The sequence below is a fragment of the Capsicum annuum genome, chromosome 2 (genome assembly GCF_002878395.1).
Source record: "Capsicum annuum cultivar UCD-10X-F1 chromosome 2, UCD10Xv1.1, whole genome shotgun sequence".
Classification (NCBI taxonomy): domain Eukaryota; kingdom Viridiplantae; phylum Streptophyta; class Magnoliopsida; order Solanales; family Solanaceae; genus Capsicum; species Capsicum annuum.
The window spans coordinates 22,420,168-22,438,434 of NC_061112.1; the positions used below are offsets into that span (position 1 = coordinate 22,420,168).

The 18,267-nt window shown below is 38.5% G+C and overlaps 1 protein-coding gene across 7 annotated transcripts in view; it reads right to left on the bottom strand.

Annotated features, from left to right (window-relative positions):
* Window positions 1-18,267, bottom strand: part of LOC107857621 — a 66,552-nt gene that overhangs the window by 5,487 nt on the left and 42,798 nt on the right. For all 7 annotated transcript variants that reach the window (XM_016702470.2, XM_047406491.1, XM_016702469.2 and 4 more), the window contains 2 exons: window positions 17,920-18,032; window positions 7,557-7,800 (listed from right to left, as the gene is read on the bottom strand). In XM_016702470.2, the coding sequence (XP_016557956.1) occupies window positions 7,557-7,800; window positions 17,920-18,032 (357 nt within the window). The remainder of the gene's footprint in view (window positions 1-7,556; window positions 7,801-17,919; window positions 18,033-18,267) is intronic.

Genomic DNA, 18,267 nt, shown 5'->3' on the forward strand with positions numbered 1-18,267 from the left:
GGTATATGTCCATTTTCCGTATTAAATTTTTTCTCAAATAATTAACCCTAACCCACAACCGGACCCAATAAACTCATCAAACCCGATTGCCAACCAACTTTATTTTTTGTTCCAAACCCAATACTCACGATATTTTACTCTTAAACGTGAATCTCATCAAATTGCAGTGATTGATCACTACTACTAGTTTGTGTTTACTGATTGGAGGGAATGGAGATTAGGCTGGAGGTGCTCGAAATTTCACTGAAAATTGAAACGCGAGGGGTTCAATTTATTTGGTGTTGTTTTGGGGTGTTATGGGTTAATAATTTTCTTTTTTGAAACTGATAGTAGTAAGTCTTATTGTATTGTATGTGTATATCATTATAGGGATGAGAAAAACGCGTCTCTTAGATAGGCTTCTCTTGGACTTCAATTGGGACTCAGTCAGGCAATGGGTTTATTAGATGAGATAGAGGGTTTGAGTTAATAATTTAAAATAAAAAATTAAAACGGAAAAGGGACACATATACCGACGAACTATGATAAATGGTACGTATATATCCCAGTCTTACTTTGAATACACATATACCCCTACCGTTAGTATGAGGGATATATAAATGACGAAGGTATATTTGACCCTTTTCCGATAAAAATTTTGTGCTATGCTTTTATTTGGTGATTCGGCCTGGGTGATTTGGTCAACTTTTATGTTTATGTTTATGTTTATTAGCCCTGTGAATATGCTAAAGTCACATATGTGTATATGCCAAAAACATTAAACATGCGTGTCAAATTATAACGTTGAAACTGCGAATTCTAAAAATGTGTAGAATTATTGTGCTTCACAAAACCCCATGTATAGTGATTTCAAAAATATTGTTATTGATCTTATCAAAAGTGAAAAGCGGTAACTGTAGGACTTTAAAGTCTTAAATTGTAATATATGCTGGAAGAACAAAACGTTCTTAATACTAATGCCGAGCAGTTCACCTCTTATTTGCTGACAACTATGGAAGAGAAGAAATACCATCACACATGGTGGCAATGACCAGGAAGAGAGTGATACATGACATCAACCATAACTTGTATCAGTTGGCAAGAGTTAAAAGTACCCGGCTCAAAGAATTTGTCATCCAATTGGCCAAAAATTATCTAATTCTTGGAAGGGTACAGACCACATGTGCAATGCAAGTGACTGCAGTGGAATTTCCTCCTATAGGATAGTTCAAGTGCAATACAGATGATGCATCTAGAGGCAATCCTAGCATTAGTTCTGCTGCCTTATGTTTGTAACAATCCATTCGGGTCATATTGAACTAGCTAAGTGTATGTGATTTGACACAAACAATGTTTGATCCTGTTTCGTCGTGTAACACCCCCCAAAAAAATTAGTTTCTTGTTATGCAGCCTTTCAGGAACTTTTGAGCCCAAAAACTAAGTCGTTTGACCTTTAAATTGATGTGAAATCATTTGGGATGTGTTCCGGTACTTAGATGCTAGTTATCGGTGTAAGAAGTGGACCATGCGCCACGTTTTAGAGTTACCCGGGATGAGGTCCACGCTAGGACTCTCACTGCACTCCAGAGGACCAAGATTCTACAGCCTCGTGCGTTGAGAGGCGCGGCACGAGGCCGCAAGGGCGCATTCAGCCTCGCGCCATGAGGTTTGGCTGGCGCAATAAGCTGTGCACCACGCCCGGCCTCCTCTAGGCGTGAAATTTCTCCTCCATTTTAAAATGTGGGTGCTTTGGTCCTTTTACCTTCATGAAACCCCCTTACACGATTTTAAGTCCCTTATAGCGCATCATAGTCAGAATTACATCGATTATTTCCATCATTCCCTTTCTCAAAACTTCAAGTCACAGAAAGTCTCTCAGAAAGCTAACCACACCACAGGGTTTCATTAAAGCATCATTCAAGTTCTTGTCCTCTTACAAGTATGTTGGGATTTAGTGAGGGAAATCTGTTCAACTCCACGTCTATGGTTTTCCAAGTATTATATTACTTAGATATAAAGTAGGGTTTCAAATCCCAAATTCCCAAGTTAATTCCTTTACTTCTTGCACTTATTATATGGAAGATTTGCTAAAGGGCATTATAGAACTTCCATGAAAATTGTGGCTATACATTATTATCGATTTGTAATTCATGTTTGGGACTGCTCTAAGAATTTGAAAACCTTACTTTGTGACTTTCAAAACCATGCTTTTCATCGAACATCCTTGTATTTATTTTGAGAAGTATAGTTTGAAAGAAGACATAGTGTACTTGAAAGTTCCGCACTTGATTTTGATATAGAATTTGAGCATAGGCTCACAACAGTAGAGTTTTTAGAACAGAATTTGAGCAAAGACTCCCGACATGATTTCAGTTACATTACAAGATATATATTATGAGCATAAATAGTTTTGGGAGGATTATTTAGCACCGAGGGGGTATGGTTTAGATTACACATTATGCCAGAACTACATTGCCACTGTAGGTTAGGATCGTATGCTAGTTCGAACGACTCCTTTAGCCCAAGAGGTTTAGTATTGGATCTACAGTTTAATCAGGTCCTATACCTTGGTAAGGTATAGGACAACTCTTGCAGTTGGGTCAAAGGTTGGACATCATGAGCTTCACATGGTGTTTGTCGGTGGTGAGATACTCCCTAAAAATATAAAACTTTGTAACTTCTTAAGTGTTGATTAAAATCTTTTACACGAACACTAGTTATGATGTTATTACAACAATTCAGTTTTAGCACGTAACTCAGCTTTTCAGTTAAGATCTTTTTTATGCTATTAGTTTATTGGAGAATTTTAAATGATTTTCTTACATGTCTCCACCTTGATCCTCTTCGTTGAATTACTGTTTATATATTGTTCATGCACAGATTTAAAGTCTTTCAGTTATTGTGTATTATTATATTCAATCCTTACCTTACATACCAATACATTCAATTGTATTGACGTTCTTTTTGCGCTATATCATCTTATGAAGTAGATTCTGACTCTTAGACTTAAGCTCGCGGTCAGACGTTCCATTAATCTCAGTCCTCTCTGCATCCTGAGGACTTGGGCCTCATTTGTTTGCACTTACTGAAATCTGAATGATACAGACTTCAGATCATTAAGTGCATTTATTTTTCATTAAGATTTTGGCTCGTAATAGGTCTTAATCATTCAGATCTGAAACTAAGTCTTAATCATTAAGAGATATTCTTGTGTTGTATAATATTCACTACCACTCTATCCATAAACATCACTCACCACCACTAAACCACCTCTGCCACCGCCACCACCAACCACCTCCACCATCACACCACCATTCACAATCATAATTGCTGCTAATTACTATTTTCAACCGTTACCATATCTACGACCTGCATTGTTAACGCCAACGCCAATGCCAACACTACCATCACTACCACCATAATCAACCATTATCGGTCAATCCCAACTACTAACCAACTCATTTATCACAACTAGCGCCACTGCTAACTACCACTAACAAATCATCAGCATCCACACATTCTTCGGCTACCACCACCATTGTCACCGGTGTCGCCACCTCTACCACCGCTTCAACCACCATCACTGCTATAGTATATCTCTTCTAATAATCATCTCCACCATTACCGCTAACGACATCTCCAACTGCCATCAATACATCGTCAACCATCATGCATTCATTTTTAACCTATCACAATCAACACCTCCAACTACTAACATCAACCAACTTCACATCACTACCACCACCTCTACTAATCGCCACCATCATAACAATCACTACAATACCAAACATCTCTGTCATCACAACTATCACCCCCAACATTACTAATCACTAACATCAACCATTATCACCACCACCACCATTACAAACCATATTCATTATCACTAACAAATATACATATATTTTTCAATCAAATAATAATTTTATTGTACTAAATAAAATATTTTTATAATATATAATTATTTTTTATTTGAATTATAAATTTTTTATTATATCTACAAATAAATAAATTTTGCATATTTAGATATTGAAAAACAAATAGTCTTAACCATTCAGATTTCAAATTTGAAGACAACATTTTAATCATTCAAATATGCATTCAGATCCAGACGTTTGAATCTTAATAAAAACAAATATAGCCTTAGACATGGTCACCAGTTTTCAGTTCAGACTTATAGTTATTTTGTTTTGAGATAGCCCCTTGTCCCAGCAAACTTATTCAGTTAAGATATTAGCGGCTTCATTAGACATTAGTTAATTTAGTATTATCATTATTCCAGTTGTTATCAGCATTTGATTATAAAGTCCATTTTATATTCAGAAGATTAGCCCATGATATTATCCTAGCATAATTCAGGATTCAATCTCAGTAGCATGTCAAGCCAAAGGTCCCCTCAGACCACTTGTGACTTCGGGTGCCAATCACACCTAGGGTGTAGACATGTAGGTTAGATATTCATCCCAAATGATGGAAAATCAAATTTGAGTTACAAGGCATCGGACCGCTCGTTAATCAACGTTTGGTGAAAAAATTTATGGGTGTTTTACGAAAATATTATGCAAAAGTTAAAAATTCGTCCAAGTGCCAAAGTGAGGAACCTCGCTCCACAAGGCCCTCCTCCTCCCTATGGGCTCGCGCCGCAAGCCTCTCCCTCGCTCTTGGCTTTGCCAGGCAACCCCCTTCTAATCCCTGTAGGACTTGGTCAAGGCTCAATAAAAACGTCCCTAGCTCGAGAATTTCATTCCACTATATTTTTAGCCTACTTTTTGGAGAGAACACCCTAAGTCTTCTCTCAAACATCTACGGAGAGCTCCCACTAAAATCATTCGATTCTAACACCGATTATACCATAAATTAACATACGAATCATCATCCTAATCCGTAATTCGTAGATCTTGAGAGTTCGATTCATGGGCATTAAGGGGGGATTTTCTTGGATTATTAGAGGATCATCATCACTATATTTTAAGCACATTTAGAGCATTCTTAGCAAGGATTTGAGGTATGCCTAGTTTTCATAAACTCAAATCTTAAAGTATGTCCATTTTTCCAACTAAATCTTCTCGTGAAGTATGGAATAATCGACGTATGTCTCTTTTAAAACGTTTTAACCAAAAAAAGGTTTTTAAAAAAAGAGACAAGCTCGCATCAAGTCCTAGTATTTTGATTTCATTCTATATTATGAACTATCCCCATAACTGGCATTACTTCAACTTGATTTCAAAGTGATAACTTTAAAGCATGATCTTGCTCTATGAACAAACTATGACTTGAAGCATGATTTAATGAATTTAAACATGGTATTCAAACTTGAGAAACAATTTGTTCCTATATTAATGAGATAATGATTGTGAAGCAAACATACGGTTACGAAGCCATGACTTATGATTTGTGATTGATATGCCATAACTTCTTATTTTTGGTTGATATGTCATGATCCAAATTGTCTATGTTTGATTAACCCTATTTTTGGATGCCCCTTAGGAGATTACCCGGGCAGTGGGATGCCGGTAAGAGATACCCCTATATTGGGAGGCCTGCATCTCTAATTTGGGATGCTCCTACATTGGGATACCCAGTGTTGTAAAAGGCGCTCGCCACGTCGGCAATGGTGAATGGAGAGGCGAGCGTGGTATAGTTGCATCTTGTCATCGTGGTGCTGCAACATCCAAAAAGCGATACATTTACGAGAAAGGCGACATGGCGAGGCGACAACGGCCTCGCCTTTTTAATTTTTTTTTAAAAAATTAGCGTTTTAGGGTTAAAAGCTAATTTTAGGGCCTATTTTCCTATTTTGGCTCTACCAACTTACTCGATTGGCGACTGCGGCTACTACCATCTACTATCTCACAAGTCCAACTTCGACTCCATCGACCGGAGACTCCAGCTACTTCGGTAAGTATTGATTTTTATTATCTCTTTTCTTCTTCTTCTTAATTTTGAGCTAGGGGTCTATCAGAAACAACCTCTCTATCTCACTTTTAAGGTAGTGGTATGGACTGTGTACACTTACCCTCCCCAGAACCCACTTGGTGGGAATATACTAGATATGTTGTTGTTCTTCTTCTTCTTCTTCTTTTTCTTCTTCTTCTTAATCCGGCAACTCGATTGGCATACTAATTTTTTTTCTCGTTTTCTCATTTTAACTTTTTGTATTAATTGTCCCCGCACTTTCAAAAGGCGACCGCCTCGCTGCTCGCGGCCTTGTCGCCTTTCGCCGTCCAAAACACCGGGGATACCGGTAAGAGATGCCCTCATTCATAGGGAGGTGTTTGAGTCACCCATGAGTGGGATGCCATGTTTGTATCGCATTCGAATGTAGGACATTTTTATACTATCACCATGTGTACAAACGTCGACTAAAAGGGTTAATATGAGTTTTATCACGACTTATTATTGTGAGAGACCCAAATTACCTCAAAACTCTATTTGTGGTTGAAGCTTGGCTAGATGTTAGTTATTTCAGCATGCTACCAAATGACCACGAGAGATTCAGTTTGGCAGGGGATGACTAGAAAAGTGATATGGATACAAGTTGAGAGAATCGTGAAAAAAGGAAGACCATTGATGGAATATCCTTAAGTTTGTGTTTGTTGGTACTAGTTATGACTTCTGAGATATGATTGTGAACACAAGAAACTATGATACATGAGATCAAAATGAGATGTATCAATGTGATTCGGATAAACTAGGCACTAGGCATACTTCATATGATCTATATGATGACTTTCATGACGGCAACGATAGGCTATAAATTCCTAGAAGATGTATAGAGAAGTCTCTCATAATATGTCAGTTGCACAACCAATTATCTGATATGAAATAATGCAAGAGAAGTTAAAGGAAAATATGTTTTCTTAGCTTGGTGAAGCTTAAGCACTCCCATATGTGTGAGTTAGAGATGATGAAAAATATTATTGGGTCCAGTCCACCCATAAGGGGTGCTAGTAAGTCCACTAGTTAACCTTACACTTAAACCTTAACGGGTTGACTATAAATAGTTAAATACACCATTATAGGTGTACGGAAATAAGTTTTTTCTAACGTTTCTTGCGGGAAACAAATGACGGCTCGAGTTGCTACTTCCTTGCATCACAATAGGATATCTAGTTGTGGACAAACGGAGTTCATCTGTATCGTGAAGATTACGACAACGACCAATGACTCAAATCGTGGTTGTTACGGATCCGACACTGCGAAAAGAAACCTGCAAGTCTCCTAAACTAGTAGTTACAAATGAAATGCGTTAACTAGCTATTCCATCACTTCCATGTATGCATTAAATATCTCAAACCATGACGTTTAACACACCGACGTATATTGACTCTTCAACATTATCAACGGTAAGAAAACAACTTTGTATCAAATGTCTAGAGCTTATCTGAGGTCCAACTCTTTCTTGGCTTTCACAATCACTTTATATATGCATTAAACATCTTAAATAAACAAAGTATAATCCCCTTCCATGTATTTTGTTTTCAAGTTATACATATGCTAAGAGTAAAGAAATAGCAATATCAACCAAAATATTGGACTGGCTCATAGCAATTTAGGTTGAAGAATACAAATGGTAATACCTGAGGAAGAACAGCAAGAATGAGAGCTCGTACTTTCAGCAGAATAATGTTGCCACTTTGGATTAATGCCTCGAGTTGACTAATAGCCTCCTGCAATATCAAGAGCTGCTCAACAGCATTCTTTGGAGGAGGAGCTATGATTTTTAGAGGTTCTAATGGCTGCCTTTTCCTCACATTCCTATGCCAAAACATGACAACTGCAAGCACAACCAACATCACAGGCAATGCATATTTTATCCACCCCCTGAATATACAAAATGAAACATTTCAGAACAGCTGGGGATTACAAGAGAAGGATAGATTCAGTATATTTTAGACAGATGGAAACAACACTGTTCTGCCAAAAGTCAGAAAAGCACAGTGAATTTCCGGTCACATCAAACTAAGGAACCTGATCAATTTCCATTTCACCTTAAGCAGAAAGGATTATAGTGGAACTGAATCGTACTCCAACATTACAACACCGGGAAATTACTTTGTATGCTAAACTTGATGTAGCAACAAAAATAAGAAAAGGGAGAAAGGGGTATAGAGAGAAGTAGTTGAGATGAGAGAGAAGAATAAGAGAGAAAGAGGGAGAGATCGTTCATTAGGTATTACTCATAAAATCTTCCAAACAAAGTTTATGACAGTCTGATTAAACTCCTAAAACTACATGAACGCCTATCTCTAAGTATAAAGATACGAATATGTAAAACCTTATCTGTAACCAATGAATACTCCCTCTATCCCAATTTATATGACACTTTCCTTTTTAGTCAATCCCAAAAAGAATGACACATTTCTATATTTAGTAACAATTTAACTTTAAAATGTCAATTTCACCCTTAACGAGATGATTTATAGAGCGCACACACTTGTAACTTATTTTAGATCACAAATTTCAAAAGTCTTCCAACATTTACATTCCGTCCCCAGTCAAATTACATCAAATAAATTGGGACGAAGGAAGTAAAACCTTATTCCTAACTAAAGACAAGTTATCTATTCAGTTTTTTTACTAAAAACAACTACGGATATGCTTTAATTCCACGGAAGTTGGGGTCAGCTATATGAGTCTTCACTAACCATGTCAATCCATTTAAAACCATTCCTAACTAAATAATAAAGATAAATAAGAATTAAAGAAAATAAGAGTGCAATCTAAATTGAGTTACATCATACTTTCCTGATCGGCAAAAGCTCAGGGAACGGAGGAGGGGAAATAATAAGGGATTGTCCATCCACACTGGTGAAAATTTAAAAGAATTGTCTCTAGATTAACTCATTGAACATGAAAATGAAAGCAATACAAAATTTTGTAATATTATTCTTTTCATGACACCTCATTCTTCTCTTTATTCCTCTTGTTGTCTTTTTCTCGTTTTTTCCCCATTCTTCTTTTTTTCCTTGAAAATTTCTTTTTTGGCCTCAACAATGTTCAAAGTGAAGTGAGCTCATTCATTAACCCCTCACAACTAGCCAGTCGCGCAAGGGATAGTTAATCTGGATTCATTTTGGCCTACACAATCCTTGGTGCTCTATGTACCTTAAAAAATGAATTAGCACCTACTTCACGAATTCACAAGCTAACTGATTTTTTTATAGGTCACAAGCCAACTGAATTTTCCATCTTCATATTCTCTTTTTTAGGGGGAAAGGTAACTTTATATTCATACAAAAGCCTTCATCACCCAAAAGTGATGAAGGTAGGGTTACAACCCATACTCAGTAGGATTACAATCCACATAATGAGCTATCGATTTACAAATTTCCCATGAAATCAACTAAATGTTCAGTATCTCGCACCCTATCTTGTTTAAACCAAAAAAACTGAAGATCTTATTTAATCCTAATCTTCTGAATATTGCTATCACTGACCTCAAAACACCTCCCGTTTCTTTACTTCCATATGGTCCACCATATGCATGTTGGTACACTCTTCCACCAATCGTCAATGGATCCTCTTCTCCCAACTCCATTCCAGCACTTCAGCAGCTCAAATAAGTGCTTGGCATTACGCAGTTCACCCCAAGTATACAAAAGAACATGTTCCACAAATTTGCAGTTGTTTATAGTGTAAGAAAAGGTGCGCATTGACCTCATCTTTTAAACCACACATGAAACACCTTGAGCAAATTTGTAAACCTCCTCTTTAAAGCTTCATGAGTAGCAAGACAGGCTCTTCTAATAACCAACCAGAAGCAAGGTGTTTAACTCATAAACCTTTTCCCATGAAGACAGGCTCTTCTAATAACCAACCAGAAGAGGTTATGAGTTAAAGGCTCTTCTAATAACCACCAGAAAAAACAAGATACCTTTACGGGAACTTTGATCTTCCAATTAGTTTCCAAGGTGATACAAGATAAACAAGGAAGACATGGAATCACACACCAAAACAGTCCACAAGTCAAGAAACCGAGGACTATCTTGGTGACCACACTCGGATTCGCTAGTTATAACAATAATGGAGAGAATATCACGTGTTAAACACAATAATCAGCCAGCCCCAAGATAAGATTAACAACAATATATGAAGCACAAGATGAACATAACAATGTGAAGAACAACAACAAGACAAACGACTTACAATACAAGATACCAAACCGTGACAAGATTACAAGAATGTAAATGATAGAAAGATAGACATACACTACTACAAAGTCTAAGAACCTAATGTGTTCTCAAACACAAAGACCCTTAACAATGAAAGTAGCAACACCTACACTCTTCAAAGAACACAAGAGGGAACTCAATCCTTCAAGCATCCAAGGTTCCAAGCAAACAAACAACAAGAGTGAATTCAGACTCTAATTGTTACCTAGTTTCGGCCAAGCCCCTTTTGAGAGAGAACTTGTGTGTTTCAAGAGTGAGATACAATATTCAATGTCAAAAAAAAGCTGAAAACTAAAACCCTAGAATGTTCCTTTTATAGTGTATTGCATAATAGGAGTAAAAAGGGCAAAAAGGCCCCTCAATGATGGGGCGCCCCTCTAGTGCATGTAGTGGGCTGATTTGGTGTGTTTTTAGGTCCTATTTGCACTTCATTTTGTACACACCAAGCCTCGGGCCCAACACACACTCTCTAAAATCCATCTAGGTGATCACACTTGTATCATCCTCTCCATCTTGAGAGGAATTTGTCCACAAATTCAAGCAATCATCACAAGCTCCCCTCTTCGAATCATCTTTTCAATGTTCCTCCCAAGGTTAGGATGTTCAACCAAGGGTTCCATGAGTTCATCAAGCATGCACCTTGGACTTACATGTTTTATAACCTGCACATAAGAAGAATGGATGCTAGGCAAAGTGCTAGCATCTTGGCTAGCAAGCAACAAAGGACCTTTGTGGGCAAATCCCACAACCCTAACTCTCGACATCTCTTCTTCTTCACCTTCCTCACTCTCGGATTCTTCGTCCACACCTTCATTAAGCATGACTCTCCTTGCCATATACATAGGCACTAAACACTCTCCATCAATCGGCCAAATATCTTCCCCACCTTCATCGATTTCCACCTCGGCTTCTAGCTCTCCATCTTGAGCTTTTTCATCACACTCATTCGATTCAAGCCCCACCTCCTCACCAAGGTAATACAATTTTCCCTTTCTAAGGATTACATTCCTCCGATTTGGGCATTCACTAACCTTGTGCCCCCACCCTTGACATTTAAAACATTAAAATCCCTTAGGACGAGAAGTAGAATTTGGTTTACCTTCGTTTCTTAGGGGATACCTTTTGGGCAGCCTTGGTTTCGGTTTGGACAACCTTGTTCTCGGCTTGGTTGACATTGGATGAGTGCTCTTGATGCTGGTGCCAATCCGGGGAGGGTTGTTGGTGATTCTTGGACTCGGAAGCCGAGAGCTCTCTCTCAATTTCCAAGGCCTCTTAGAAGATGCCATCGATGGTGTCAAACTTGTGGAGGGTCATCCGAGTAGCTATGTCCCTATTCAACCTGACTTTGAAACGTATAATGTCATGGCTCACTTGTTCTCCTCAATGGTCAAGCTTCAACATCAATTGCTGAAATTCATCATAGTATGCCATGACACTTTTGTTTCCTTGCTTCAAGTTATACAACTTGGCAAGAAGTTCATGTTTGTAGCCCTCGGGTAGGTACCTTTGACGCATAAGGTACCTCAATCTAAACCATGGAGGTGGCTGCCCGGCAATCAACACATCACTAAACCGCTTCACATACTCCCACCAAGTGTTAGCATATCCCTCAAAGTGAGCGATAGCATAACAACTCTTCTTCTCTTCGGTTAGATCATTCACTTGGAATATATTATCACACGATGACTCCCAAGCAAGATACGCATTGGGATCACTCTCGCCCTAGAAGATTGGAAGACTAACTTTGATGGTGTTGATACCTAACTCCCGGGTTTGGTGACCACCCCTCTCCTCTCGTCCTAACTCACCCTGCCTACCTCTCACCTCTTTTTCCCTCAACTGAACATCACCATAAGCTCCATAACCCTCAACATGATTTGGTGGATTTGGATTAATTGGATTCGGCTTTGGAGGATAGTACGGCCTTTGGTTCAATGGAGCTTGGATTGGAAACTGTGGTCTTTGGTTACGTAGATGGCTCGGGTTTGGAGGTATTTGGGTTCCAAATCCGTCATGTTGGACTTGGAGAAGTGGAGGGATGGTGGGTCTATCATACTCATGGTTTTGGGGAGCAATTGGTGGTTGGCTCGGTGATTTGTTCATTTGGTGTAACATTTCAGGGGAGATAGTAGGGGAAGGGTTTTGAGGAGTTGAAGGTCGGGAACTTCTTTGGCTTTCTACCCGTTCTAACCTCCCACTCATGGTAGACACATCCCCCTTTATTACTGCCAAATCCCCTCTCACGGTACCAACTTTCGTCTTCAATCTCTCAAGTGTTCGGGTGATAGCCTCAAGGGAGGCTTTCATGGTTTCAAGAGTACTGTTGTCCACGGTTTGAGATGTGGACCCTTCCATTGCGAGTACCTAATAAAAATATCTACAAAAACAGCAAACTAATTAGTTCAATTAGTGGTACATCTTACCCTCCCAGACCCCACTATGTGGGAATACACTGGGTTTGTTGTTATTGTTGTTACCTCACCACACTCACACACTTCGATTACCTTACTCGTAGCTTCACTAGTGTTGTAAGCCGGCTAAGGAATCCATGAGGAGCCAAGGATTGAGTCTACTCTTGTCCGGATTTAATTTTAGTTTTGAAACTCAAACAAATATCGTAGGATGAGAGCCAAGAACTAATCAACGAATCAAAACGACAAAAGGTACACAAATAACGCTAACACGAACAACCAGGCACAAAACTGACTAACAAGCTAGAAGGAGATTACTAGGTCGTCAATTAGTGTTCAAACCAACAAACGAAACTAAGAAGCAATATGATGAAACTAAGAAATCTAAAATTTGAACTCAAAAAAAAAAAAATGTTGCGTGAACAGTAATTTGGTGACGTGGCAGTCCACTATTGGCTTCGTTTTTGTCAAAATTTTACTCTCTAAATTCAAGTCTTGACCAATTTACAACTTGAAAATGGTGGATTTGGTTAATGGAGGGAAACTTGGTCTTGGAGCTTCTTTTTCAAATTCAAAACAAGACTAGACTTCTTGGTACTTTCTCTTTGAAACAAGGTCCTTAAATCAAGGAAAGTAGGTGAAAAGTAGTGGTCAAGTCTTTGAAGTGATGTGAACAAGTCTTTCATCTTTTTAGATCTATTTGCACTTTAAAGCTTAATAAGATGATGAATGTGGTGAAAACTTCAAGAACACAATAACAACATCAAGAACAACCAACAACAATCTCTCCAAGAACAACAAGTTCACAACAATTCGGCCAACCCACAACAACAACAACAACAAGATAGTCCACACGGCCACACCTATGTTCACGGCAACAACTTTAACAAATTCAAGTTCAAGCTTAGATTTGGACACTTTTAGTGTTGGTGAGAAAGAAACCAACACTTGAAACACTCTAAACAAACAAAATACTACCAGATCTAGCCAATAAAAACAAGAAAATCTCGGCCAAGACACAGCAAGACACACTTTTCGGCCAAGAACACAACAATGGACAGATTGCTATTTTCTGGAATTTTCAGCTTTTCAACAACTTTTTTTTTGTTTTTTTGTTTTTCCAACTCTCTAACCTAAGATTGATCTTGTTAGTATAAAATCAAAGATGGCTTTGATACCGAATGATACAAGATAAACAAGGAAGACACGGAATCACACACCAAAACAGTCCACAAGTCAAGAAACCGAGGACTATCTTGGTGACCACACTCGGATTCGCTAGTTATAACAATAATGGAGAGAATATCACGTGTTAAACACAATAATCAGCCTGCCCCAAGCTAAGATTAACAACAATATATGAAGCACAAGATGAACATAACAATGTGAAGAACAACAACAAGACAAACGACTTACAATACAAGATACCAAACCATGACAAGATTACAAGAATGTAAATGATAGAAAGATAGATATACACTACTACAAAGTCTAAGAACCTAATGTGTTCTCAAACACAAAGACCCTTAACAATGAAAGTAGCAACACCTACACTCTTCAAAGAACACAAGAGGGAACTCAATCCTTCAAGCATCCAAGGTTCCAAGCAAACAAACAACAAGAGTGAATTCACACTCTAATTGTTACCTAGTTTCGGCTAAGCCCCTTTTGGCAGAGAACTTGTGTGTTTCAAGAGTGAGATACAATATTCAATGTCAAAAAAAGCTGAAAACTAAAACCCTAGAATGTTCCTTTTATAGTGTATTACATAATAAGAGTTAAAAGGACAAAAAGGCCCCTCAATGATGGGGCGCCCCTCTAGTGCATGTAGTGGGCTGATTTGGTGTGTATTTAGGTCCTATTTGCACTTCATTTTGTACACATCAAGCCTCGGGCCCAACACACACTCTCTTAAATCCATCTACGTGATCACACTTGTATCACAAGGCCAGTTCCTCTCCTCTCCCAGTAGCAAGACTTGACTGTAAATACTCCTAGATTGTGTAACTTCCAAATTGGTCTGTCTTGTCCTATAGCATTGTTTGAGGCATTGCTCAGAACCTGAAGAAATTCAGCTACTCTGTCTATCTCCCAATCATTTAATGCTCTTCTAAATATTAAGTTCCATCCTTGAGGCTCCATACTTGAGATACTTCATCATTTTTCTGAAGGCATATAATGTACAAATGTAGGAATAGAGTTCTAAGGGTGTCCTCACCCACCCAGTGTTCATTCCAAAACTCTGTTCTCATTCCATCTCCCACCTAAATGTGGCTATTAGTATCAAACGGTGTCCACTGCCTTCTGATAGTATTCCACACACAGCATCAAAAAGTGCCCACAACTTCTTCAGTTGTCCAGCTTCACAAAGCGTGAAGCTCCATATTTTTCTGTGATGAGTCTCCTCCACAAAGCCATATCTTCATTGCAATAACTCCACAACCACTTTTGAAGAAGGCAAGTGTTCCGTGTGCTAAGATGTTTTATACCCAAACCTCCTTGTATCCTGTTGAGGGTTACAACTTTCCATTACCAAATTATATCCTCTTTTCTCCTTGCCATAAGAAAGTTCTTCTCAATTGATTAATCTTCTTCTCTATGCTTCTAGGAATGGCGAACAAGTTCTTCATGAAAGTAGGAAGGGCATCCATCATTGATTTTATTAGTGTCACTCTGCGCCCCCCACCCCACCCCACCCCCCACCCACGCACCCAAAAGAGAGGTACCGACTCTTCCATCTAGACAGCTTTTTATGCACCTTTCCAACACTTCATTCCATACTTCAAGTTCTTTGTTTCAAGCCCCTAAAGGTATTCCAAGATACTTGGTAGGTAGTAAAGCTACATGGCAACCGAAGTCCGCAGCTAGTAACTGCAGGTTGTCTACCTGATTTATTGGGAATAAGAAACTCTTGTGCCAGTTGACATGTAACCCTTGACATGCAACCCTAATATGCCTTTAAAGATAGTTAGGATTGCTCTTAGATGTCTCATCTGTTCCACCTTTGCATCACAGAAAATGAGTGAATCATCAGCATAAAAAATATGTGATCTCCACAGCATTGTCTATATTTGTTTGAGCACTCCATCCCTTTATCCACCTATTCTCCCCTTCTTTCCTGACGATATGGTTCGGGCACCCATGGCTAATCAAAATAAGAACGGTGATTTAGGATCACCCGGCCTAAAGCCATTTGGGATTTGAAACCCTTCGTGCCTCCTTTGATGATGACAGAAAATTTCACTAGGTATACAGAATTTACTCCAGTTAATCCATTTATTACCAAAACTGACTTCCTTTAGAATAATTGGTAAAAAGGCCCAGTTGACATTATCATAGGCCTTTTCAATGCCAAGCTTGCACATGATGTCAGGTGTCTTCTGTTTTTCTCTTGAATCCACCAGTTCATTAGCCATAAAAGCTACATCCATTATCTGTCTCCCTTTCAAGAAAGCTAATTGATGGTCATCCACCAATTTACCCATTATTGTCTTCAGCCTTTCAGTCATGATTTTAGAAATGCTCTTATATAAACCACCTATCAGACTGATTGGACTGAAGTCTCTCAATTCCTCTGCTCCTGGTTTCTTAGGAATTAATGCTATAAAGATAACATTAAAGGATTTCTCAAAGATTTCCTTCTAATGAAAATTTTGGACAGTCATCATTAGATCCCTGCTTAAGAGTTTCCCAGCATGCTTTGAAAAAACTCATTGTAGATCCATCTGGGCCAAATGCTATGCCACCATCATACAACTTAATTGTCTGGATCACCTCTTCTTCTGTGAATGGTCTTTGTAGCCAGCCTTGTTCTTCCTGGGTGATTTTAGGACAATCAGCAAAAAGTTGGTCTCTAGACTTTCAGACGCTAAACACAATTTTTTATAGAACTCTACCATGGCTGTTTTTATTTCTTCAGGTTCTTGAATCTCTCCTCTCCTCACTACTAGTCTATCAGTAGTATCGTATCTCTTGTGAGCAACTGCCATTCCCTGAAAGAACTTAGTGTTCATGTCTCCTCTTTGCAGCCATAGGAGTCTGGATTTTTGCCTCCAGCTATCCTCTTAGCCAAATCTTCCAACTCCACTATGATTGTTGCTCATATCATCTCCTCTTTTGTAAGGTCTCTGCTGTCTTGAATCAAATCCATCTCGGCCAATTTCACTAAAGTTTGCATTGCTCCAAGCCTTGATCTTTTGCTTCAACATCCTCAACTGGATGTTTAGTTTGTGATCAAGGCAGACATCCACCACCCATGAACCAGATCCTTGAAGCCTTCTACCTTGAGCCACCAATTCTCAAATTTGAAATAAGCTCTTTTCTTAGCACCCACACTCCAACAGAATAGGACAATGGTCAGAAATCACTCTAGGCATAATCCTTTGTCTGATGCTTTTGAATGATTCGTCCCATTCCATAGAGTAAAGGAACCTATCTAATCTAGTTGCACTCTGATGATTTGCTCCCTAAACCAGGTGAAATTCCCACTTTTTAAGTGGAGATCATGGAGTTTCATATCTTCTATCCACCTTGAGAAATCAGACATTACATTTGTGATTCAGTTGCAGCCCCTTCTCTCCACCGTATACCTCATTGTTCTGAAGTCACCACAAGTTACCAAGGGACCACCACAAAATTCTTTAACAGCTGCAATTTCTTCCAAACACTCTAGCTTTCCATCTCTGCTATGTGCTGCATATACTCCAGTGAAGTTGGATGTTCATGTTCCAACTGAAAGAATTCTGCACAGACACCAACATATATGTGATAGAACATCACTCTGTTTCTACAAGCTCCCCTGTCCAAATTCTACTATCCCACATTAGCAATACTCCCCACAACAACCACAAGCTTCCATGAATCCACACCTCATCCACGTCCCAGGCCATAACTTTTTAGCTACATTCTCCACACCTTGATAAGTTTTGTTTCTTGCAGACAATATGCATCTGCCTTCCACTTCAGTAAAGAGGACTTCACAAGTCTTCTACTTACATCATTGCCTCCTCCCTTACTCTAGCCATACAGTGATGTATTTGAAATTTATGAAGAGTCACAACAGATTTCTATTACAAGGTAATCCCGGGATTCAGGGAGTTCAGCCCAGGGCAAAAATAAACCAAATAGGTCCCGAAATGTGGAATGGGATGGGATGACAATGCACATCCTAAAAGGAGCATTTCTGTTAACTGTTTATTTAAATAAAAAGGTCATCTATATCAATAAAACTAGAATTTCAAGAGCCAGAGAGTTGTTATTAAAATATTGCAGGAAAAATTATTTGTATAACCTTTCAACATCTTGGACTTGAATTCTGTCTAACACATAAAACGAGGGAAAAGTTAAGTATTAGGTACCTGATTATTGCATAGCTTACAAACACTATAAATAACATTGACTTCCATGGATCTTTCCATGAAGCTAATAGTTGAAGGTGGCTAATTGGTTTGATAAGAGGGAAAAGCAGCCCCTGTGAAGAAATTTATTTTTTAAAAGTGTCATCCTGAGGAATGAAGAAATATTATGTAGTAATAGCTCTGCAACTAACAAGTTTCTAAGCAGTAAGCAGCAATAACATATCACAACTCAAACATTACGGCATCCTGCGGAATGGAGAAACATTATGTAGTAATACTCATTTCAAAATTCAAATTTTACAATAACAATCAAAGCCAAAAAAGTATCCCTATTTATGAAGTGATACT